Below are 25,256 nucleotides of genomic sequence, written 5' to 3'. Positions count from 1 at the left end.
AAAGTTGGCTCGGTAGCAGTAGAAAATTGAACATACATTCTTTGAAAAAAAAAAAACGTGTGCTTGATTGTCACTGACATTTCAGTAGTTTTTGTAATCCATAAAAGTGTAGTTTGAGTCATAAAGTCCTCAATGGTCCTTACGAGTTTTTGTAACTAAATTTTTAAACTTGTTATAGGTAAGAAAATGTAGATATTAACCAAATGCAGAAAATGATAGACAGTTTCTGTGTTTTCAGTGTTGTGAATCTGTGTAGTGTTTAATTTGTTGTTACATATTTAAAGTAATTGAGAAAATGCATAGCAGAGATGGTGGAGGGATGTCAGAAGCTAGCAAATATTTTCTTGGTCATAGAAGGAGGGGAATAAGGGCCCGGATGGGAAATTAATTTGCTGTGCCTATTGTTTCTTCCCAAAATTATCATGGATTTGAGAAGACAATAAAGTTGTGCTGCAAATATCACATTATCTAATCCTAGGATTCCCTCAATGTAGGCTTATTTTATATAGGGAATGAGACTTCCCTTTTTCAGAATATATTTCATTTTTTGTTCAATAAATATATCTAAACAATTTTCACAGAGGTTCTGTATTTCTGGGCCCCTATCTACTGCTCCCATTCATGCATCTTATTTTCACCTAAATGATCAAAACTTTCTTCTTCCCTATAAACTTAGCCTACATTTCTAGCATTCATGAATCCAGTTTCTTCAATCATGAAAGGGAAACATTAACAAGCATGCATGATAAAAGGGTTTCGGTGCATGTTAAATCAGAAAGATAATTAGTAACATTCTGTTTATATCTCAGTTATAGTACACCAATGGAGCCAGTGATTCCATCACCATTCACCAAGTTACAGTGTCAATTATAAGGTACTTGGATGTGTTTTGAACTTCCCTCACTTATATGTGAAACTTCTAATCCTATGAATTCAAAGCATTCAAACTTGGAAGTTTACATATACTCTAGAATGTCAATTATAAGGTATTTAAATTCATTTGCTACCTACAATTCACCTAAACTTTATTTCAAGCATGATTGAGCAATCAAACTGGTCAGTCAGTCTTTCTTATGGTGCTTTAAATCTCTACCTTCACCTTAATGCTGATATCAGAATCTTATCTTTCTTCTTGAAGACAACACTCAACACAACTCAAACAGTTATTGAAATCAATGCAATATTGCCATTGGAAAGCGAAATCTCTTGAATGGAGTGAATAAAATGACATGGTTGCGCAAAGCAGTGAGACAAACCATATGCTTGCTAACAAGTGGCAAAATTCTATGTTTTACCTTAATTCTCTGTGTGTCATTTTTAAATGGCAGATAATACATCACATTAACTAGGTACACCATTAATTACTATTCGTGTTTAAAAAATTCACTGGTGTCAAAAAGCATATTACTTTAGAAAGCATATTTTGTCCTTTAATTGTTCTCTCTGTCATCATTACCATCGTTAATTACTACACAGGTTAGCATTGTATACTTTATATAAAAGGTTATTTTATACAAGTTTAATTAAGTTTTAATTGTATGGTAAAATTTGATTATCTTTAAGTGACTTTCCATTAAATTTGTTCAGATATATTGAATATGTAAAATTCATATATTTTTTAATTGAATTTTTCTATTTAAATTAATAAAAGAGTTAACCCATGTAAATAATGATGTGGAAGTATTAAGAAAGTATAACATCTTTATCTAATGGATTTTTAATTAAACTAATAAAAATCATTGTTTTACATTAATCATAATACTATTTTATATTAACCAAATAATTTCATAATTTTTTATACATGAAAGTAAGTAAGACTACGAAGTTTATTTTATACAAACCACACTCGCCTCACTCAATTCATAAAAATATTAAACAATATATATTAATTAAAAAATATAAACATTATAAATATTCTCAGTAGATTAAAAATATGTATATATTATTATTTTTCTATCTTTCTGAACTTCTTGTTTTATTTCTTTAACTTTATCATTTGATATTATATAGGGTATTTTTTACTGTTTCTTTTCAGCCCTGTGTCGAAAATTAGGATGTAGATGTATGATTTTCATTACATTATAATTTAGCAGACAAAAGTTTTGAAAAAAGTCAATATCAATGAACATGGTTGTGGACCATGTGTCTGCAAAGAAAGCGGAGAAAGGGGAAAGTGTTACTGTTTTCTCTTACAAAGCATGATAATGACGAACGATCTCATTCACCACAGATGTTATATTTGAATTTCAACAAAGGTATGGCAAAAATCAGAAAAAGTAAACAATCAATTATATTAAAATATAACCTAATCTGATCACTCATCCCTTTAATATTAATGTGGTTTATGCTTTAATATAATAGCACTTAAAAACCTCCACATAAAACTGTTAAGACTACAAGTATATAAATAAAAAATTAAATATAAAGAAAAAAAATCATAAATACTAAATTTTTATTGTTTTTGAATTAAATTAAAATTGCTCTCATATAAAGTTTTGATGAATTTTAATGAAATAAGAGATAATTTATATGCGAGATTAACATTATTTTTAATCTAAAATCTTAATATTTTAAGACGTAAGTAGTGTGAATTTTTTATGAGTCATATCTTATTTACGTTGTTTTTGTAATAAACATTTTCAAAAAGTCTTGTCGGAGTGAAATATTTGTTTTAATAACTATCGAATCAAAGACAAACATGTCTTATTATAATAAATAATACATGTAAAATGGTATTTTTATTATTAATGTTTTTTCACGATAGAAAAGTATTAATATAAAGAAACATATATGTGAAAAAGAGATTGTTGTGAATTTAAAAATAAATCCAAAATTTTACATTAAATAAAAAAAATTAAACACCTTATAAAATAATACCCACCAATAATATCGAATCTTTTCTAAAAATCTATTAGAAATATGATAAATTTTGATCTAAAGGTTGATTTTTCATCAGTATTGAAAAGTAGGAAGTGAGAGTTTGAAAGGTAACGATACTTTGACAACATTTTTTTGACAACATTTTAATATTATCTACGTGTCATTCTGTGATTGGTCTATATTGGTGTTTATGATTATTATTATTCATTGTGGAATAATTTTGGATCAATCACATAATGACACGTAGACAATATTAAAATGTTGTCAAAAAAATATTGTCAAAGTATCATTGTCCGAGTTTGAAGGGGTAAAAGAAAAGAAAAGATTAAATGAAATAATTTGATATGGTGAGTGGGACCAAAGCAATGGGCAAGGGTGTAGAGGCATCTTGGAGACAGGTAGGTCCATATGACAGTAAGGTGGCCACCATTATACATTATCATATCAAAAGAAACTTTAAAACAATGTTGCAAAATTCATATTCTTCCTTCACAAACTTTCCCTCTTCATTAACTTTCTCTTACAAAAGCCAAGGACAACATCATGCTTCTCCGTCCTAACACATTTTTTAAAACATATTTCATTACTTTTCTTTTTTTCCTACCCAAATCCCTCCAAGATTTCTTCCAATTTTCAAAACTTATATCCATCTTTATTATAACTTTTTAATCTTATGTAATTACGCTTATAAATATGGCTAGAGTTTAATTACTTGAACTTTTAAGGATGTTAAACTATTTTTTTCTTCAAATGAATTATATTTTTTAATCAAATTGCATTTTTAATCGGATAGACTGGTTGATTAGTTTTGTGGACCTTCCTTATAACAACCCCTTTTGTTTTTTTCAAAAACAGAGTAATGAATGGAAAAGTTACTTGATAAATAATAAGTTAGCTTTCAGATAATAAATTAGATTTTAACTTTGAATCTAAGTTGGTACCCTGTTTTGTTGGATTAGAAACGTGTAGTAATTAAATTAGTTCATAAATGAGCTATAACTTTTATTATATAAATGAAATGTATGCTTCTAACTAAAAATATATTACTATGTTATTGTAATTTTATATATTTTTTTCAAATAATCGAATTCTTATTAAATATTTTATTATTTTTATTTATTTTTTTAAAATTTATAAGTGCTTTCTTTTGTTGTATTTGGAGAATTTATTTTGTTTAAATGAGATTATATAACGAGTACGAATTAACTTTATTTTTATTTGTTTTTTATACACTTTTTTCTTTAAATTTTTAATTTAAATTAATGCTACATAATTTTCTTTTTACGGTGTCCCATAACTTTTTTCAATTTGTAATTTTTTTTTTAAAAATTTTGAAATACATAAAATAAAAATATCCATCAAATATATAAAAAAAAGTGGAATAATTGTTATCTCAATATAGTTGAGATAGGTAATAATAAACAAAAAAAAATTAAGAATAAGATGAAAATGTATTAAAATATATATAATATATAAGCTACTGGCTACAATCTATAAACTAATGGAAGTAGTTTATAGCTTATAAGCTAAAAGCTTCTAAAATAAGCTATTTTAAAGTACTCATCAAATACTCTTGTGTTGGTTGAACTAGTTTTTCAAGTTACTAAAATAAATCAGTAGCTAACATGTTAGTCTTACAAAACATAGTCTTATAGTCCATAAGTTTGGAGACTTGCGTGCAAGTCCATGTTTTATACCTAATCCTAAAACATCTAAGACACATCCCTAGGAGCATTCTATTAAGTAAATTTGAACATATCAAATTCTAAGAATGACCTTCTAGATCTGTCTCCATATTTTAAATTATAATTACTGAATCCTCTCATAATCCATGTATTAAAAATAGAACAAATAAACATATTAAAATATAATCCTAACAATTTAATATATTGAAATGATTTTTAATCAAAAACAATTCTAAGGATCACTTGTTTTTCTTCAAAATTTTAGATATTCAACATATAAATAAAACAATATAAGAAGAAATTAAATTACCAATATAAAACAGAGGATAACAATATTATATATTCATTTATAAGTAGGAAAGAAATAATTCATTTGATCCTAAATTTTTTTACATATGGTAACTTTTCAACAAATGAAAATGACAAGTGTAATAACAAAATTCTAAAACTATTAAGTTGATTCAAAAATGACATGTAACAATAAAAAAAAAAGGCATTTATACTTATATTTTTTATATAAAAATAGACTGACCATTAAGAGAAGATTCAACATACATAATTATATAAACATAACAAATTTTATAGTCTTTCGAAAGATAAGTATCCTAAGATATTGTTCATAAAATTTAGATTTGTAAAAGTAGTATATGCTTGTTATTCGAGCTTCAATTAAACACATTCAATCAAAATAGAATATACAATTTAATAAAGGTTGTATGAATTAGTCATAAAACAACTATAGCAACATTGACTACACACGTAATATACGATATGGTGAAAAGTATGACATTGAATAAATTTGCAATTATAAGAATGAAGGACTGGCACTTAAAGGCTAAAGCATGGGTTGAATTTAGAATGAAAATTGCATTAGTGAAATGATAGTACTTGTGTAGAGTTGAGTAGTTGGGAGTTATTTAATAGTTGAAAAGGGTAGCTTTACGAAGAAAAGTGATAAAAGAAAATAAAAACGAAGCGGAAAGCAAATTAATGGTATGATTATTCGTAAAACGGGTGTGATGTAGCAATAATGAGAGTGTTATAATAGAAATGGTATGATATGATGCATTGATGATAAGTAGAAGAAGAAAATGAATGTAATGGAAAGACATGATTGTAGGAAATGCATGTGCATGGATGATGGGTGTGAGAGAAAGTGAATTGGGAGATTAAGATGGAAAAGCAATGAAAAAGCATAATGTAGTGATTGAGACGAGGCTCTCCCTTTAGTAGACATGCATCATGAACCTTCTATCATTTCTTGTCTCACCTCCCTACCCATCAAAACCACCTAAGCTTTCCCTTTTGGATTTTTCTTAGCTACTTCCCCCCACACCCCTATCTCATTTATTCAAAACCATTCATCCATTTATAAAACATATTTCTCATTAACATCTCCTCTACTCGACCAGCTTCTCCTCATTATTCTATTCAAATTAATGATTAATGATTTAAGTTAAAATACTATTTCATATTCATATTTTTTAAAAAATTATATTTCATATTTATATTTTTTTAAATTTAATTTTTTAAATTATCTTTTACTTAATTTTTAATTAGAAAAAAAAACTAATGAACTAGGTCATTTTATTTCATCTTTGATCCATCAATTTCACATACTAAATTGATCAAACTAAAATAAATTTTAATGTAGCTCTTGTTTAATTTGCTTGACACTAAGATTACATACTAAACACATGCTATAAATTTTGTAATATAGTTTATTAATTTGGATCCGATAAACTTAATAATTTTATTAAATATATTAAAGAATTCTTTTTACCAATATGTAAAAGGATTAGTCGTTACACTTAAGATTAGAACCCAATATGCGGTGAATCTCACCCACAATATTTTGCATTAAAAATACTCCTTTTGTTAAAACAAGATCGTATAAGCAAATCTTGTTTTGGAGTTTAACATATTTATCTAACAAAATAACGTCTATAAATCAATCATCTAGGATAAACACATTGAATGTTATATGTGTAAACGCTATCCTAAACGTTAAATGTTACTCCAATCATATTTTGCCTAGACGCTAATACACATATCATGCATAAACACTTATGAATGTGTAACTCTTTTAACGCATATACGAAATAATAATGTATTATCTATTGTGTTGTACTCTCTTTTTCTGTGGAGTTCATTAAAGTACATAGCTTTATTCAAAAGTTATGCATTGGATTAGAAGAATGTTAGGAGATATATAGGAAGATATTATGAGAATGTTTCCTCAATGCTTTCTATCTGACGTATCTCTACAAGCAGTACAATTGTCTCTATAAGAAACAACATAGCATCTGACTTTGTACCTAAAGGCTACCCACCCTACATGAAAGTCAAAGTAACGAATCTTTTTTGAAGAAACCTATATAAGGAGGTGTGAAGAGAAAAGTAGAACAAAATTTATTATTGCTCTTACGTTGTCAACATTCTCTGCTTAGGTCGTTTAGACTTTCTTTTTGGAAAAGAAAAACTTTATTACAAGTTTTCAAATATTCATTGTATTGAAAATATATCCTCTCTAAGAGAGTCATTATATGATTTATAAAAACACTTTTTTGTTTTGTATATTCAAAAGTAAATTAAAATATTTATTAATTTAACTCAGTGGAGTTAAACGATCTAATGGTTGGACTAGTGTAAAATAAAAAATGATAAAACTGAGTTAAGTTAGTTTGTAAAACCAAGATTGATCAAACTCGTTTGTAATGTTTTAAAATTTTAAAGTAATTAAGAAACAACGAGATATAATTAAAAAATTGGAGTAAATTAATATATTCAAGTTTTTTTATTTGCAGTTTGAAACTTAAAAATGTGTATTAAACTACATAATTTAAAATAGTAATTTAAAAATTAAATGTAACTTCTGGATTTTGTAATTCAGTCTTGTAAGACTCTAGAGTTCTATAGAGAAGCACGTCGAGGTGGCACCGGCGTGAAAACAAGGTGGCAGTTTTGTCTTTCAAATATCTCATCGAGGTGCAGGACGAAATCATGCGGGTACAGAATGAAATACCCTAAATTAAACTCTATTCTATAACCCGCATCTTAAATGTGTTTTTAATTTTAATAGATCATATCTCTTCCGCTTAATCTTCGGGTTATACAGACTTATCTACAGTCACAAAACATATAATTAACAAAAACTGAATATACTTAAAGCACTTTTTAAATGTTCCTTAAATTAAAATGTCTTAAAATAAAATTTTAAATTTAAATACAAAGTTAAACATTAAATTACATAATAAAATATAAAATAATCACATAAAAAGACGTACATCAAAATCATTCGCCAATTACTTTTTATTTCATCTTTATTATACAAGTAATACAAACCATTTTTTGAAATCCACATTTAATTTTGGGTTAAATATGTTTTTAGTCCATGAACTATCAAGCGATTTTGGTTTTAGTCCCTACTTAGAACTTTGATGGTTTTTAGTCCTTATTGTTTTGAAACTCTGAGTAATAGTCCTTAAAATTGGACGGTGTTAAGTTTCACTGGATGTGGCAAACGGCGTTGCCACGTGATCACTGATCTGCTCTATTCTCTGTTTGCCACGTTGGATGTTTAAGCGTTTGAACTGAGATTAAGTTAGTTAATCACTTCGTGAGCGCGGACGTCGTTTCGAATGGCGTGTGCAAGAAGCGGAAGGTATCGCGGTCGTGGCGGTCGCACCTGGCGTCGGGGAGCTGGAGCCTGAGCCGGGAGCAGGGGAGCAAGCTGCTCGGGAGGCAGTTCCGCGACGATATCCTGTACGTTTGCGACTGGCCGGGTTGCGTGCACAAGGAGGAGAAGAGGAAGTACCGCCTCTTTAGAGGCGTTTTCAAGAACTTCAAACGCACTAGGGTTTGGAGAACCATTCACGACGGCAATAAGAGGAAATTTCCCCTTCACGGTTTTCTTTTTCTTTTTATCATCGCTCAAGCTTCTTCTTTCTGTGTTACGGCAACAAGAGGAAATTTCCCTTTGGTTCAGTGTGTACAATCACTCCACCGTTTCCTCCACCAACATTAACATCAGTGCCACCTCCTTGTCCTTGGTTTCCCTTTTCTACACCAACATTTACACCACCATTCCCTACATCTACCGCGGTCTCTTTCTCTTCCTTCCAATCTACATACTTTGCAGGTTTAACTTAAGAAAACTGTAATAATCTGAATGAGAAAAAGACAACTCACCTAATAATCTGCATACGTTTTCAGATTTAAAAATGTATTTCCAATTATGTAATGAATAAATTTAGAATTCGTTTTCAGATTCGTTTTAGAAACCTGTAATGCATTTTCATATTAGAAATCCAAAATGCAATTTTAGATAAGAAAATATATTTTGAATTGGAAAATCCAAAACATGATATAAAAAATTGCCCAATCTAAAAGTGCTAACCACGGGCAATTTTTATTTTTCTAACAGTGCATGAAGAAACAATGGAGTGGAGGAAGAAAGAGTCTTCCTTAATCTTAAAAACAAAGAGACTGTCGAAAAGCATAGCCTGAAAAAAAAAATTGAATTAACTAAAATAATTGTGAACTATTCTTCATTTTTTGTGTTGTTTTGTAAGAATTGTACTGACCAGGATGTAGCAAATCAGTGATGGCTTTGGGCATTGATGTGGTGGGAAGCATGGACTTCCAGTAAAAGTTCCTCTTGTTCAACGTACAAGATATCGTCGCGGAACTGCCTCCCGAACAGCTTGCTCCCCTGCTCCCGGCTCAGGCTCCAGCTCCCCGACGCCAGGTGCGACCGCCACGACCGCGATACCTTCCGCTTCTTGCACACGCCATTCGAAACGACGTCCGCGCTCACGAAGTGATTAACTAACTTAATCTCAGTTTAAACACTTAAACATCCAACGTGGCAGACAGAGAATAGAGCAGATCAGTGATCACGTGACAACGCCGTTTGCCACATCCACTGAAACTTAACACCGTCCAATTTTAAGGACTATTACTCAGAGTTTCAAAACAATAAGGACTAAAAACCATCAAAGTTCTAAGTAGGGACTAAAAACAAAATCGCTTGATAATTCAGGGACTAAAAACATATTTAACCCTTTAATTTTTAGCTTAAAAATACGAAGTCACGTCTTGACACATTTCGGGTTACATGGCTGGTCTGCAAACTTTTACCTAAATACCCATTTCTATCTAACATGGACAACCATAATTACTTTTTGCAGTTTCGTCATAGTATTTGGTGTGATTTGAAGGTCAAGGAGATATATTATAGAGAGTGCTTAAACCTTTTAAGAGGATATGTTGTCTCTTAATTTTTGTAGTGCTGTACCCTTCAAACCTAAATTAAGAATACTTTACATGCATAAATTTTAAAAACCTTCAAACCTAAATTAGGACTACTTTACATGCAGAAATTTTAAAAACTAATTATTAGAATGATTTAATCTTTGTTTTAAGTTTACTTTTGCAACGAAAATATTAATATGCTTTTGAAATGAAATATTAATTTGTTTTAATTAATATTTATATTTTAATCCAATTAAATAAATTAATAATTTAAAAGTAATATTTTTGGAATCTAATAATATGAATACGTCAAGAAAATGAAGTTAAAATGTTACCTGATGCAACCTATATCCTACACACAACCTATTCTTGCATAGGATAAGGTTAGTTCAATAATTTACAACTCAAAGCAAACTGATTATGTGTTTCTTTTCGATTTGTCCCATCACTATGCCTAGTAGAGAAACAAGAAAATATGTTTTTACAAATTGTGCATTTGTTTGAAATTGCTGAGTTTAAATCTTATCCAAACGCACGTTCGTTTTTGTCAAAATTATCTTCGGTTATCACTTCATGCACCCTATAAAACTTCTTCCAGTACTCAATCATTTTTCTATCACTTCTGGAATTTATTTTTTGAAATACAATAAACAATCCCCAATTTTTTTCCAGAAACATATCACTCTCTATTTATTATATACCGACATTTTAATTTGTCAATATTTACTAATGAAATGTCTAATTTATATAATAATAATATTTTTCTGATAATAGTAATTTATAATTGTTTATATTAATAACGTTTAATATATGTGATTTTTAATCTAGATTAATATAATAAAAATTATATATTTAATACATTTAAAAAAAATTGTATTTTTTTAATATTTATATATTAATATTACGTATCTTATCTTATTATTTTAAAATAAATGTATGTTTGACATATGAAATATATTGTATCTAAGCATCATAGCTCTGTTTTCCTATTAAGAAGAATATTTTTGAATAAGTTTTGATGGAGTGTGGAGAGAAATTGGATAGGGTGTAGGATGCATCAGCCGATATCTTCTATGCGGTGACTTAGCCTAGGGTGTTACTCCCTCCACCACTACATTTTCTTCCTCCACCTCTCCAATTCTATTACATATTTTTTAAATTACAAAACTAACTTTTTATAATTACAAAAATAACCTTTATACTTTTTAATCCTAATTATTTACTTTAACTCTAAAATCTATCTTTCTACCCCTTTTCACCCACCTCCCAACCTCCTCAGATTCTCATCCAAACTCCATCATATCCGTTTCTCATCTTCCATTTTTCCTCCATATCAGTTTTCTTCCTCCTTCAACGGTTCGGCGGTGGGGGCGGTGTGCGACGCGAGAGTGCAACAGTGCGGCGGTGAGAATCCGTAAAAAAAAACTGTAAAATATAAACCGTATAATCTTTAAACGGATGTTGACATCCGTTGACGGATGCTCATATACGTTTAAAGATTATACGATTTATATTTTAGGGTTTTATTACGCACCTTCACGAACCTCTCACACCTCTGAACCAGCACCTTGAAGCACCACCACACTCACGACTGAAGATGAATTGTTTTCCCCACTTTCAATCTTACTAAACACAAAGTTCACCACACTCTCACGCCACAATTCTATAAAAGAGAAGAAGAAGTGGAACATGAGAGACAACCCAAGGATAGTGGAACGTAAGAGACAACCTGGGAAAAATAATAAAGAGAAAGAGGAAAGAATGATAAAGAGAATGAATATCCACGTGAGATTTTAAATAATATTAACCCTAAAATTTTAATAAGGATAAAATAGAAATGAAAAATAAAGAAAAAGGTAAAAGGGGAATGGGTGGTAGAGGAAGGTTGTGGTGGTGGAGGGAGTAACACCCTAATATCATTGACAAAATAGATCCAATCTAGTTTTAATCCAATTTAAATTGGATTGAAAAAAATCCAAATCTAGTTAGTCTAGTTAAAATGAATTTGGACTAGATTTGAATTATAAATCTAATCCATTTAATTGGATCTAGATTGGAACCATATTGAAAAATCTATTTCATGCTTATATGTCACATGTACTTTGATTTTTCAGTCTACTTTGCCAAAAGATATATTGGTCATATGTTCTTTTTCATGCCGTGCATATCATAAATATGCAAAATCTCCACATGAAATATTATATAAATTATCTCCCACTTATTTGAATCTTTATGCTTTGCCTATAAACTTTATCCTTGGGTTAGGAGATGTGTTTTTCTTGGGTATAAAAGTGTTATTAAAGGTATGTTCTTTTTGATATTGGTAATAGAAAAATCTTTATAAATAGGAATCTTATCTTTTATGAATATGTGTTTTCTTATAAGAAACTTTAAAGTATTATTGATCATGGTGATAATTATCATTTTTAATCAACCACAATATTTTAATTTTTTGATGGAATAGTCACAATAGTCAAAATCAAGAAAATAATTGACATACAAAATTTGATTGATAGAAGTAACAAGGAAACTATGCAAAACTCTTGTATATGAGAAATGACCCAACATGAAGCAAGTTGTTAATCTCCTTAAGACCTTGTTCTTTTGAGTGAATTTGAGGGGATTTGAAGATAAATTTTTTTGTCGTTTATTTGAGTGAATTTGGAAGTAAATGAGAGTGAATTTGGAAATAAAATTTGTGAGAATCAGTATAGAATTGTATTGACGTGACAAATTAAAAAAATTTATTTCCAAATTCACTCTCATTTACCTCCAAATTCACTCAAATAAATGACAAAAAAATTTATCTTCAAATTCTCTCAAATCCACTCCCTCAATCCACTTAAAAGAACAAGGCCTAAAAGACAAGAACATGGCGGAAGCAAAACATTTTAGAATTAGGATAACTCTATTTGTAGAATTGGCTTATGAACTTCCAATGTTTTTTTTTTACTTGGAACATTTTGGTACTTTGATGTAATTATTTTGTTATGTTAATTTAATTGAATAAAATGTTTGTCAATATTTTTGGTGTCATAATTTTTTTTTATATTTTAAATTGTCATTATTAAAAGTAAATTTTATTGAATTACAAACCTATAAATATAGGTGAATAATTATTTTAAATTATGACAATGATAATAATGACAATTATAAACATTATAATATAACGTGAATAATGACATTTTCATGTGATTTGATTTTTGCTTAAAAAATTACGGTAGTTTTAATTACTGTTATTTATTCAAGAAACCACCATTTTGTACAATGTAATAAATGACCTTTGTTGCGTGTCATATTATATTTTATAACGGTTTTCAAACCCGTCACAGGCATAAATTATGATGGTTAAAACTGTCACATTATATGAAAATAGTTGCTGTAATTTACGTAATTTTTTGTAGTGTTCGTTAATAGCACATACGTTCTTGTTGTCATCAATGCTTGGTATTGTTGTTGGGATAATCTGAAATTTTGGCCGCCGAACTCTGCGCAGAATCACTTTGTTTCTTGTTTAGTCTCAACATTATTGGTAGAATTATTTTTAAAGAACTTGTGTACAGGTGGGTAACCGTGCTTTTCGTAGCAAATGTAAGCAATGTGACCATTTCTTCCAGTATGTGCAAACTTTCTTCTTGTTAAAGTTTCTTGCATTCTTGTTTTCAAAGTTTTGAGGATCCATTTTTCTTGTAGCAATTGGCTCCAGAATGACCACTCTAGCCACAGAAAGTGCATTTATTCGAAGCAATGACATTAATTTTCGAATCCACTAACGTAAAGAAATTATTCCCAATGATCTCTACCTTTCTTGTTGAGAGACAAAAGAGAAAATTTTGGAGAGGGGTGAATGGGTTCAATAAGAAGCACATGATACCTTATATTGTTGTATTGATCATTCAGCCCCCTTAAAAATTGCATAACCTGATCTTTAGTTTTCCTCTGAGCAATCTGAGACGCCATCTGACAGGAGCACTTGGTGGAGCAACTGCATGTGGGATCAGGTCGAAAATTATCCAATTCAGCCCAATAGTTCTTAATTTCATAAAGAAACCTGTGGCAGTAAGATCTCCTTGTTTTAATGATGATGCTTCCATGTGTAGCTCCGAAATTCTCTGAAGATTTCCTAATGTTCATTGCTGTATTGAACATGAAACAAATGAAGCTTTGTTGCCATAGTAGTCCTACTTTACTCAAGTGTCCATTAATTTATTTAACATTTTAATTAAAAAGAATAAACACTTCTTAAAAATATCATGCAGAAAAATGAATTATTAAAAAAAATCCCGATTAGAAAAACATATATTAAATTCAAGATATTTTAATAATTTTAAAATTTAGTTTAAAATAAGAAAAATAAAAGGTAACTATTTATCATCATGACTTTATAGTTAACGTTACCTGTGTTAGTTGTTTTTTAAAATAAAAAAATAAAAAGTAATTATTTATCATCCAAAGTTTTAGTAATATTTTTAATTATAATATTTTAAGGAATATATAATCTTTAGGAATATAAAATTTTCAGAAATGAATGTGATTCCATAAAATAAATAAGACTTTTTATTATAATTTTTTACATATAGTGTTCTTGTAGTAGCTGATTTAATGTAAAACCTTGTTAAAATATGAGATTTTAAGAGTGATTAATACATGTTATTTTAGAAGTGCACTTTGAGAAAAACTTAGCAGAATGTTTGACTTAGAAGTTGTTACAAGCACTTGCTTTTAATATCATAACACCAAATACAGTATACACTATTTAGCCTTTTCATTTGTTTCCAGATAGAAAGAGAAAACAACATGCATCCAGCAACAAGCATATAGAAAAACTTTTTCGTTTATATTTAACTAAGGTTACAAAGAGCTTTTTAAGAGAAAAGATAATATATTTCTGAATAGATTATTATCCATAAAAAATTAAAAATTAGTTGAAATAATCACAAATATATGTTAATTGATTTATGCAAAATTATTCGGTTTAGCGGCAAAAATATATTTAAAAATTATATATATATATATATATATATATATATATATATATATATATATATATATATATATGAGATATTATTAATTAACTTTTTGGAGGAGATTCATGAAGTAATATCCATTACTTTTAACAGAAAGAAAATATGTTATTAAAAATATAAATAAAAGTTGCAAAAAATAATCTGTTACCAAGATGTTGCCTTTAGATGACATGATTCACTCATTTTTAAAAAAACAACTAACGTGTAACTATAAAAATTATAAATTCCTAAAAATATTATAATTAAAAATATTTCGGGTGAAAAATAACTATCTTTTATTTTATTTTTTATTTTAAAAAACAACTAATACAAGCAACTATAAAATCATGGATAATAAATAACTACTTTTTATTTTTTTTATTTTAAATTAAATTTTAAAATTATTAAAATAACCTTCGATTTAAAGTATGTTTTTTAATGGAGACTTATTTTAATCTAAAACATGGTACTAACTAGAAAAAACATTACATTAACTAGAAAACGTTACATAAATTAGTAAATCCCATATATATATATATATATATATATATATATATATATATATATATATATATATATATATATATATATATATATATGGGTTTGTTAACGCAGGTAGTTGGTAAGGAATGTGTACCAAAAATACCCTTATATATATATATATTATAGATTCTAAGTTTTAAGGTTAAGGATATTTTAATAATTTTCATTCTCAAAACTAAAAAAAAGAAACCCCAAACCCTTACTCACCTCTCTCATTCCTCTCAACCGTTTCTCTTTCATCTCTTTCACTCCAACCTTTTTTTCTGTCATCCTACTGTTGTCCTAATTAAAAAAATCAGAAACACTTGTGGTTAAACAATTTACCTTTGTAAAGAGTTGAGTTATTGATATATTCACCTTCAGGCAAAGGTTCATTCAAGACCTCTTCAATTTCACCATCTTCACTAACCTCTCTAATTTCATCATCTGCATATGTTGAACCATCATTTCTAAAAAAAACCCTCTAGGGTAATTACCAATTCCTTCGGATGTCATTATGCTTCTGAAAATTAGATAAAATTATATACGACAATTATAAAATGAAAACTCATTATAAAATCATTTTTTGTAAGAAATTGTTTAAGAGCAAGTATTTCTGATTTTTTCCAGTTCAATTACCCATTCCTTTATGCTTGTGAAAATTGGATAAAATTAGATAAGACAAAAATTATAAAATGAAAACCCATTATAAAATCATTTTTTTGTAAGATTGTTTAACCGCCAGTGTTTCTGATTTTTTTCACTTGGGGCTACCATAGGATGACAGAGAAAATGTTGGAGTGAGAGAGATGAAAGTGAAAGGGTTGAGAGGAATGAGGGAGGTGAGCAAGGGTTTGAGTTTTTTTTTTTAGTTTTGAGAATGAAAATTATTAAAATATCCTTAACCTTAAAACTTAGAATCCATAGGATATTTTTGTCTACTAAAACACAATACACATTGCTAAAATGTACAAACTGAAAAACAGGCCTGCGTTAACAAACCCATATATATATATATATATATATATATATATATATATATATATATATATATATATATATATATATATATATATATATATATATATATATATATATATATAAATTTTTACGAGTGTCAGAGCTGGCATTGGAATGATTAACACGTTTAACAAATCAAATCAGAATGATTATCGCGTTTAACAAATCAAAAGAGAACAATTTAAACAAATTAAAAGAGTAACGAAGATAAAAAATTACACAATTAACTTTTATCATAAAGATCTACCTCCACTTGATAATCTCAACTAATCTCAACTTAAAATTAACTTTAACTAGCACAAACCAACCAATTAAAGATTAGTACACCTACTTAACTATATATGTGTCTTGTCTTTGTACAGTATTTTCGTGTCTATATATGTGTTTCCTAGATAATAAACCTACTTGACTTGATTAGCGTGTCCATTAATTTATTTAACATTTTAATTACAAATAAACAAGAAACCTTTTAAAAATATCAAGTAGAAAAATGAACTATTGAAAAACATAAAATACTAAATTGAGAATCTTAAAACTCTCAATCTATTTAACGTTTTAATAAAACAAAAACATCAAAATAAACAGCATAATATATATAAAATACTTCAGACTTAAACACAATTGGTTGACTTGTCATAAGATAAACAAAGAAAACATAAAAGTAACACTTAACCTTAAAGTGAAAAGTGTTGACCTTTAGAGACATAAACTCATTAAGTTGACTTATCATAAGACTATCGGGTATAATGGACGTGGAGGCACATTCCACACAAACATAAACTTCTATACAAACTACTTTCTGCTCTTTCACTAAGAACATGGCTGAATATTTTGTCTTCGAGATTGCTGAATTATTGCTGGGGAAGCTTGCATCTAATCTTTATGAAGAAGTTTCTCGAGCCTTTGATCTGTACGAGGATGTGCAAAGTTTCAGAGAAACCTTGTCAATTGTAAACGGCGTGCTGTTGGATGCTGAGGAGAAGAAGGAGAAGAAGCATGGGTTGCGTGAATGGCTCAGGCAGATTCAAAACGTATGCTTAGATGCTGAAGATGTGTTGGATGGATTTGAGTGCCAAAACCTCAGAAAACAAGTTCTCAAAGCTTCCGGCACCACCAGGATGAAGGTAAACCACTTCTTTTCTTCATCTAATTCTCTTGTTTTCCGTTTTAGGATGGCTAGGAAAATAAAAAATGTTACACGTAGATTGAATAAGATAGCAGCTGATGGGAACAAGTTTGGTCTTGAGAGAATTGATGTTGACAACAGACTTGTCCAAAGGAGAGAAATGACTTATTCCCATGTTGATGCTTCGGGGGTGATTGGAAGGGAGAGTGATAGGGAAGAAATTATCAAGCTTTTGATGCAACCTCACCCTAATGGTGATGGTTATGGAGATCAAAGTGTTTGTGTTATTCCCATAGTGGGTATTGGAGGGTTGGGAAAGACCACACTTGCAAAGTTGGTGTTCAAGGATAACAGAATAGATGATCTTTTCCAGTTGAAGATGTGGGTGTGTATCTCTGATGACTTTGACATAAGACAGATACTTATTAAAATCATCAACTCTGCTTCTGATCCAATCATTTCTGTTGTTCCTCAAGAAAGCATGAACAACTTAGATATTGAGCAGTTACAAGGTCGTCTTAGACACGAACTTTCTTGTCAGAAGTATCTACTAGTCTTGGATGACGTATGGAATGATAATCGTGCAAAATGGATAGAGTTGAAAGATTTAATTAAAGTGGGTGCAGTAGGAAGCAAAATCTTGGTGACAACAAGAAGTACCTCAATTGCTTCAATGATGGGCACTGTTCCCTCGTATGTTTTAGAAGGTCTTTCAGTAGAGAATTGCTTATCTCTGTTTCTGAAATGGGCATTTAGGGAAGGGGAAGAAAAAGAACATCCATATCTAGTGGATATTGGAAAAGAAATAGTGAAAAAGTGTCGAGGGGTTCCTCTAGCAGTGAAAACTTCAGGAAGTTCCCTCTTCTCAGTTTTTGATTCACAAAGATGGGAAATTATGAGAGACCATGAGCTATGGAACCGAAAACAACAGAAAGATGACATTTTACCTTCACTAAAGTTGAGCTATGATCAAATGCCATCCTATTTGAGGCACTGTTTTGCTTTCTTTTCTCTTTATCCCAAAGATTTTGGCTTTACCAGTGCTGAAATTGCTAACTTTTGGGCCACACTTGGATTACTTCGATCTCCATTTGGAAGTCAAAAGATAGAGAATATTGGAAAAGCATATATTAATGAGTTATATTCCAGGTCATTTTTGGAGGACTTTGAGGACTTTGGCACAGTTTATTATTTTAAACTACATGATTTGGTACATGATCTTTCGCTGTATGTTGCGAAAGAAGAGTTTCTAATGGTTAACTCCAATAGTCGCAATATACCAGAGCAAGTAAGACATATATCAGTTGTTGAAAATGATTCACTAAGCCATAGTTTGTTCCCCAAGTCCAGAGTTGTGAGAACTATAATATTTCCCGTTAATGGAGTGGGTGTTGGCAGTGAATCTCTTTTGGAAACATGGATAGAGAGATACAAGTACTTACGACATTTAGATTTAAGTAATTCATCTTTTGAGAAACTTCCTAATTCAATTGCTAAATTGGAGCATCTGCGAGCTCTCAGCCTTGACAATAATTCCAAAATAAAAAGACTTCCTAATTCTTTTTGCGGACTCCAAAACTTACAAATGTTGTCTTTAAGAAGATGCTTGGGGCTTGAAACATTGCCTAAACGATTAGGGATGTTAATCAGCCTCCGAAAATTGTATATAACCACAAAGCAGTCTGTTTTGTCAGAGGATGAATTTGCAAGTTTGATCAATCTTGTTGATTAATGACTATTGGAAATTAAAAAAAAAAAAAAATTAAAATTATATGTTATGCTATTCTTTAGGAAAATAAAAATCATGTTGACTAGTAGAATTTATTTGCTATTTTCTAGACACTAAGAGCACTAGTTTGTTAGTGGTTATAGAGGCCAACATTTTCGTACATTTACGTTCACTTATTTGCTTTATAAAAGCAATTGCACTCCAAAAATTAAGATTAAGCAGTTTAATATTCCTCTGTTCCACTCTCTCATTTTTCTCTGTTCCACTCTCTCAACCTTTCCTTCAATAAAATAACCAACAAATTGGTATCTAGAGCTACGTCTTACGGGACCTATGGATGCTGAAACAAGTTTCTCTCAAGTTGCTCCTCCTATCTTTGATGGAGATAACTATGATCTCTAGGCCATAAAAATGCAGAACTTCCTAGAGGCTTTGGATCTTTGGGAAGCAGTGGAGGAGGATTACGAAATTGCTCCGCTGCCCGACAACCCCACTATAGCCCAGATGAAAACCTACAAGGAGAAAAAAACCAGAAAAGCAAAGGCAAAGGCATGTTTATTTTCTGGTGTTTCAAAAATAATTTTCACCAGGATCATGTCTCACAACACAGCAAAAGCAATTTGGGATTACTTGAAGGAAGAATATGCAGGAGATGAGAGGATTAGAAGCATGCAAGTATTGAATTTAATGAGAGAATTTGAGCTGCAGCGAATGAAAGAATCAGACACCATAAAAGAGTACTCAAATACGTTGCTTGGCATTGCCAACAAAGTACGATTGTTGGGCACCGCTTTTTCTGATTCAAGAATTGTTGAAAAAATTCTTGTATCAGTACCAGAGAGATATGAAGCTTCTATAGCTACCTTGGAGAACACAAAGGATCTATCTAAAATCACTTTGGCAGAGGTGATGCATGCCTTACAGGCCCAAGAGCAAAGAAGACTTATGAGGCAAGAAGGATCTGTGGAGGGTGCTTTTCAAGTCCAATTCCAGAGCAATGGCAATAAACAGAAAAAGAAGCAGAACAATTACACCAAACCTGGAAGATTAAACAAGATCAACAAGAGTAATGATAATCAGGTTTTTCCACCTTGTCCTCATTGTAAAAAAACCAATCATCCACAAAAAAGGTGCTGGTGGAGACCTGATGTAAAGTGTCATAAGTGTGGGCAGCTAGGGCACATGGAAAAGATTTGCAAATCTCATCAACAACAAGGAGAAGTTAAGGTTGCTGAGGATCAACCACAAGAGGAACAATTGTTTGCTGTTACATGCTTTGCTGCCAATAGCTCCACAGAAAGTTGGCTCATAGACAGTGGTTGCACAAATCATATGAGTTATGATCGAGAGCTCTTTAAAAAACTTGACAAAACTGCACTTTCTAAAGTCAGAGTAGGTAATGGAGCATATATTGCAGTAAAAGGCAAAGGAACAGTGGCAATTGAAGGTCAAACAGGTTTGAAACTAATTTCAGATGTTTTATATGTTCCAGAAATTAACCAAAACCTGTTGAGTGTTCCTCAATTGCTTGAAAAAGGTTATAAGGTGTTGTTTGAAGATAAAAACTGCATAATCAAAGATTCAGCAGGCAAGGAAGTATTTAAAGTTAGAATGAAAAGAAAAAGCTTTGCTTTGGACTTCATGAGTGAAGAACATGCTGCAGTGCACAAAGAGGTCAGCAATACAATACTTTGGCATAAAAGATTGGGCCATTTTCACCACAGTGCTCTAATATTCTTGAAGAAGAATAACATGGTCAGAGGCTTACTTGATATAGAAGAAGAATCTCCTACATGCATTGCTTGTCAGTATGGAAAGCAAACAAGACTCCCATTTCCACAAAACAAGACTTGGAGGGCTATACAAAATCTACAATTGATACATACAGATGTTGGAGGACCTATGAGCACACCATCATTGAATGGCAGTAGGTATTATATTATTTTCATTGATGACATGACAAGAATGTGTTGGATATATTTTATGAAGTTTAAATATGAAGTTGCTGACATTTTTTGGAAGTTTAAAACTTTGGTGGAAAATCAAAGCAAGTGCAAAATGCAGATGATCAGATCCGACAATGGAACTGAATATACTTCAAAAAAGTTTAACAAGTTTTGTGAAGATACAGGTATAGAACACCAGCTTACAACCCCTTATTCACCTCAGCAAAATGGCACCGCAGAAAGGAAAAATCGGACAATTATGGAGATGGCTAGGTGCTTACTTCATGACAAAGATTTGCCTAAAAAATTCTGGGCAGAGGCTGTAAATACTGCAGTGTTTTTACTCAATAGATTGCCAACAAAAGCTTTACAACAGAGAACGCCTTTTGAAGCATGGTACGGTTACAAACCTGAGTTGTTTAATTTAAAGATATTTGGTTGCTTGTGTTTCTCTTATATTCCTCATATTAAGAGAGACAAATTGGACAAGAAAGCAGAACCTGGAATTTTTGTAGGCTATAGCTTGATTTCAAAGGCCTACAGGATCTATCTTCCACACAAAAACAAAGTCAGTGTTAGCAGGGATGTGAAATTCTTGGAGTTTGACTGTTGGAGCTGGAAAGACAACAAATTCCTTGAACAATTTGATTGTTTGAACTGGAAAGGCAACAATGACCTTGGATTGCAGGAGGAGAATGAAGATGTGGATGATGAACCTGTCAGAGGAACAAGATTGCTTTCTGACATCTATCAAAGGTGTAATGTTGCTGTCATGGAACCTGGTGGATATGAAGAGGCTGCAACTGACAAAAAATGGATAAATGCTATGGAAGAGGAGCTCAAAATGATTGAAAAAAATCAGACGTGGGAGTTGGTGGATAGACCTAGTCATAAGAAGGCCATTGGAGTAAAGTGGGTTTATAGAACCAAGTTCAATCCCGATGGTTCTGTGAACAAGTACAAGGCAAGACTTGTTGTCAAGGGATATGCTCAGATGTTTGGGGTGGATTTCTCTGAAACATTTGCCCCAGTTGCCAGGTTAGACACAATAAGATTGCTGCTAGCACTAGTTGCACAAAAGGGCTGGCTTATACATCAATTGGATGTAAAATCAGCATTTTTGAATGGATATTTGGAGGAAGAAATTTTTGTGGAACAGCCAGAAGGTTTTGCTCTTCAAGGACAAGAAGACAAGGTTTATCTACTGAAAAAGGCATTATATGGTTTGAAACAAGCACCAAGGTCTTGGTATAGCAGAATTGATGCACATTTAATGAGCTTAGGCTTTGTGAAAAGTCTGAGTGAGTACACCTTATATATTAAAAAGGTGAATGAAGATATACTTATGATATCTCTGTATGTTGATGACTTATTTGTTACAGGAAATTGTAAGGAGATGATTGACAAGTTTAAAGAAGAAATGGAAAATGTTTTCGAAATGACAGACCTTGGAAAGATGACATTTTTTCTTGGTATGCAAGTGCAACAAAAGAAGAATGAAATATTTGTGTGCCAAGAAAAGTATGCAAAGGAAGTGCTTATGAAGTTCAACATGGGAGAGTGTAAGTCAGCTGCAACTCCAATGAACCAAAAAGAAAAGTTCTGCAGAGAAGATGGTGCTGAAAAGGTTGATGAAAAGCTGTTTAGATCCTTAATTGGATGCTTAATGTATTTAACTGCCACCAGACCAGACATCATGCATTCAGTGAGTTTGTTATCAAGGTACATGCATTGTGCTAGTGAAATTCATTTTCAAGCAGCAAAAAGAATTCTTAGATATGTTAAAGGCACAATTGATTATGGTATACGGTTCAAGAAAGTTGAAAGCTTAAGTTTTCATGGTTATTCAGATAGTGATTGGGCAGGATGTGTTGATGATATGAGAAGCACTTCTGGTTATTGTTTCTCACTTGGTTCTGGAGTTTTTTCATGGTGTTCCAAAAAACAAGAAATTATAGCTCAATCAACAGCAGAAGCAGAGTATGTTGCTGCTGCAGCTGCTGTAAATCAAACTGTCTGGATAAGGAAGATCATGGCTGATTTACACATAGAACAAGAAGACAACACAAAGATTTTTGTTGATAATCAAGCTGCAATTTCAATTGCCAATAATCCTGTTTTTCATGGCAAAACAAAGCATTTTAAGATAAAACTTTTCCTTTTAAGAGAAGTTCAAAGAGAAGGACAAGTGAAACTAGTCTACTGCAAATCAGAAGATCAAGTTGCTGATATCCTAACCAAGGCACTTCCAAAATCTAGATTTGAGTTCTTGAGACAAAAGCTTGGAGTTTGCAGTTCCAAAGTCAAGGAGGAGTGTTGATTAATGACTATTGGAAATTAAAAAAAAAAAAAATTAAAATTATATGTTATGCTATTTTTTAGGAAAATAAAAGTTATGTTGACTAGTAGAATTTATTTGCTATTTTCTAGGCACTAAGAGCACTAGTTTGTTAGTGGTTATAGAGGCCAACATTTTCGTACATTTACGTTCACTTATTTGCTTTATAAAAGCAATTGCACTCCAAAAATTAAGATTAAGCAGTTTAATATTCCTCTGTTCCACTCTCTCATTTTTCTCTGTTCCACTCTCTCAACCTTTCCTTCAATAAAATAACCAACAATCTTCATACTCTGATTTTTGAATACTGTGACAATTTGAAGTTTTTGTTCCGAGGGGCACAACCACAACTCTCGTCCCTTGAGGTTTTGATCATTCAATCATGTGGGAGCCTAGAGTCCTTACCTCTTCATATTCTCCCTAAACTTGAGGTTCTGATTGTAACAAGGTGCGTCATGCTAAATCTGTCCTTGAACAGTGAAAGACCAATCCAAAAATTGAAGATGAAATATTTGCATATTGAGCATTGTCCACGGCAACACACGCTGCCTGAATGGATTCAAGCAGCCTCCAACACTTTGAGAACATTGTTAATTTTAAATTTTCATTGTCTTGAGATGCTTCCCGAGTGGCTTAGCACAATGACACGTCTTAAGATGCTTCATATTGTTAACTGTCCTCAGTTGTTTCATCTGCCATGTGACATGCATTGTCTAAGAACCCTTGAAGATTTGATCATAGATGGTTGTCCTGAATTGGGTAGAAAATGTGAACCTCATTCTGGTGAGTATTGGTCCTTCATCGCTCACATCAAATGTGTTTCTATTGGAGAAACAAGAAAAAGGAAACTCCTTTTTCAAATGCTTTCACGACTGGGCTTGAACTGCACTTAGTAAAATTGAAATTGAAATGTTGCACAACATGGGGGCTGCAGTTGAATTTCTGATCATGAATGAAATCATCTGACAAAAGTATTATTTTTTGGCCGTCTCAACAGATATTTACAGTGTTATGGCTGGTCTATTGAATGTTTCAACATTTAATATGTGAAAAAAGATATGGGTTAGTTGGACTTTTTTATTGTGCATGTCTACCTATAACATACAACCGGCTATGCTTCGATTCTGTTAACTTCATGTTCTTACCAAACCACAAAAAAAGAGTTCTATCGTTGGATTACATACTATGGATTTTATGCATGTCATTAATTTGTTCAGAATCCATCCATTTTAAATCTGTTGTGATATGTTTCTGTTTTCCATTATTAACTGATATATGCTATCAGTTTTCTCTTTCTGTATATTTGAAAGAAGATTCTTTAGTAAGTTAATTTCTTGATTCACAGAAATAAGATTTTTCTTTCCTTGTTCTCTCTATACGTTTTCTATCACAGTAATAATGTTCATCAGGTTTTATAAGTTGTTTATAAAGATCTAATATGATTAAATACCACATCCAATATGTGTATATAGATATACATAAGTTTTATATTTCTTTCACCACAGATAGCACAAAACATTGTGTATATAGATATAGCCAAAAACATTTGGGAAGATGTGAAAGAAAGATTCTCAATGGGAGATTATTTTAGAATCTCTGATATGTTACAAGAAATACATTCGGTGAAGCATGGAGAAAGAAGCGTCCGCCAGTTCTATACTGATCTAAGAGCAAGAGATATTTCTGATAATAAAGATTTAAAGAAAGGTAATAGTCAAGGTAACAATTCTTTCACTCTTGCACAAGTC

The 25,256-nt window shown here is 30.9% G+C and overlaps 1 protein-coding gene across 2 annotated transcripts; it reads left to right on the top strand.

Moving 5' to 3' along the window:
- Positions 1-17,122: 17,122 nt before the first annotated feature.
- Positions 17,123-24,882, top strand: LOC124822592 (putative disease resistance protein RGA1). 2 transcript variants are annotated; one of them, XM_088092192.1, is made up of 3 exons: positions 17,123-17,493; positions 17,617-19,211; positions 23,789-24,882. In XM_088092192.1, the coding sequence occupies exons 1-3, from the start codon at positions 17,188-17,190 to the stop codon at positions 24,399-24,401; spliced, it is 2,514 nt and encodes an 837-aa protein (XP_087948318.1). In that variant the 5' UTR covers positions 17,123-17,187; the 3' UTR covers positions 24,402-24,882. The 2 variants fall into 2 exon arrangements, with proteins under 2 accessions (XP_087948318.1, XP_087948319.1); XM_088092193.1 differs by lacking the exon at positions 17,123-17,493 and having other exon boundaries at positions 17,500-19,226; positions 23,801-24,882.
- The last annotated feature ends 374 nt before the right edge of the window (positions 24,883-25,256 follow it).

The sequence above is a fragment of the Vigna umbellata genome, chromosome 5 (genome assembly GCF_029865625.1).
Source record: "Vigna umbellata cultivar VRB3 chromosome 5, Vumbellata_1.0, whole genome shotgun sequence".
NCBI classification, from domain to species: domain Eukaryota; kingdom Viridiplantae; phylum Streptophyta; class Magnoliopsida; order Fabales; family Fabaceae; genus Vigna; species Vigna umbellata.
This window is presented reverse-complemented; position numbering and strand designations above follow the sequence as displayed.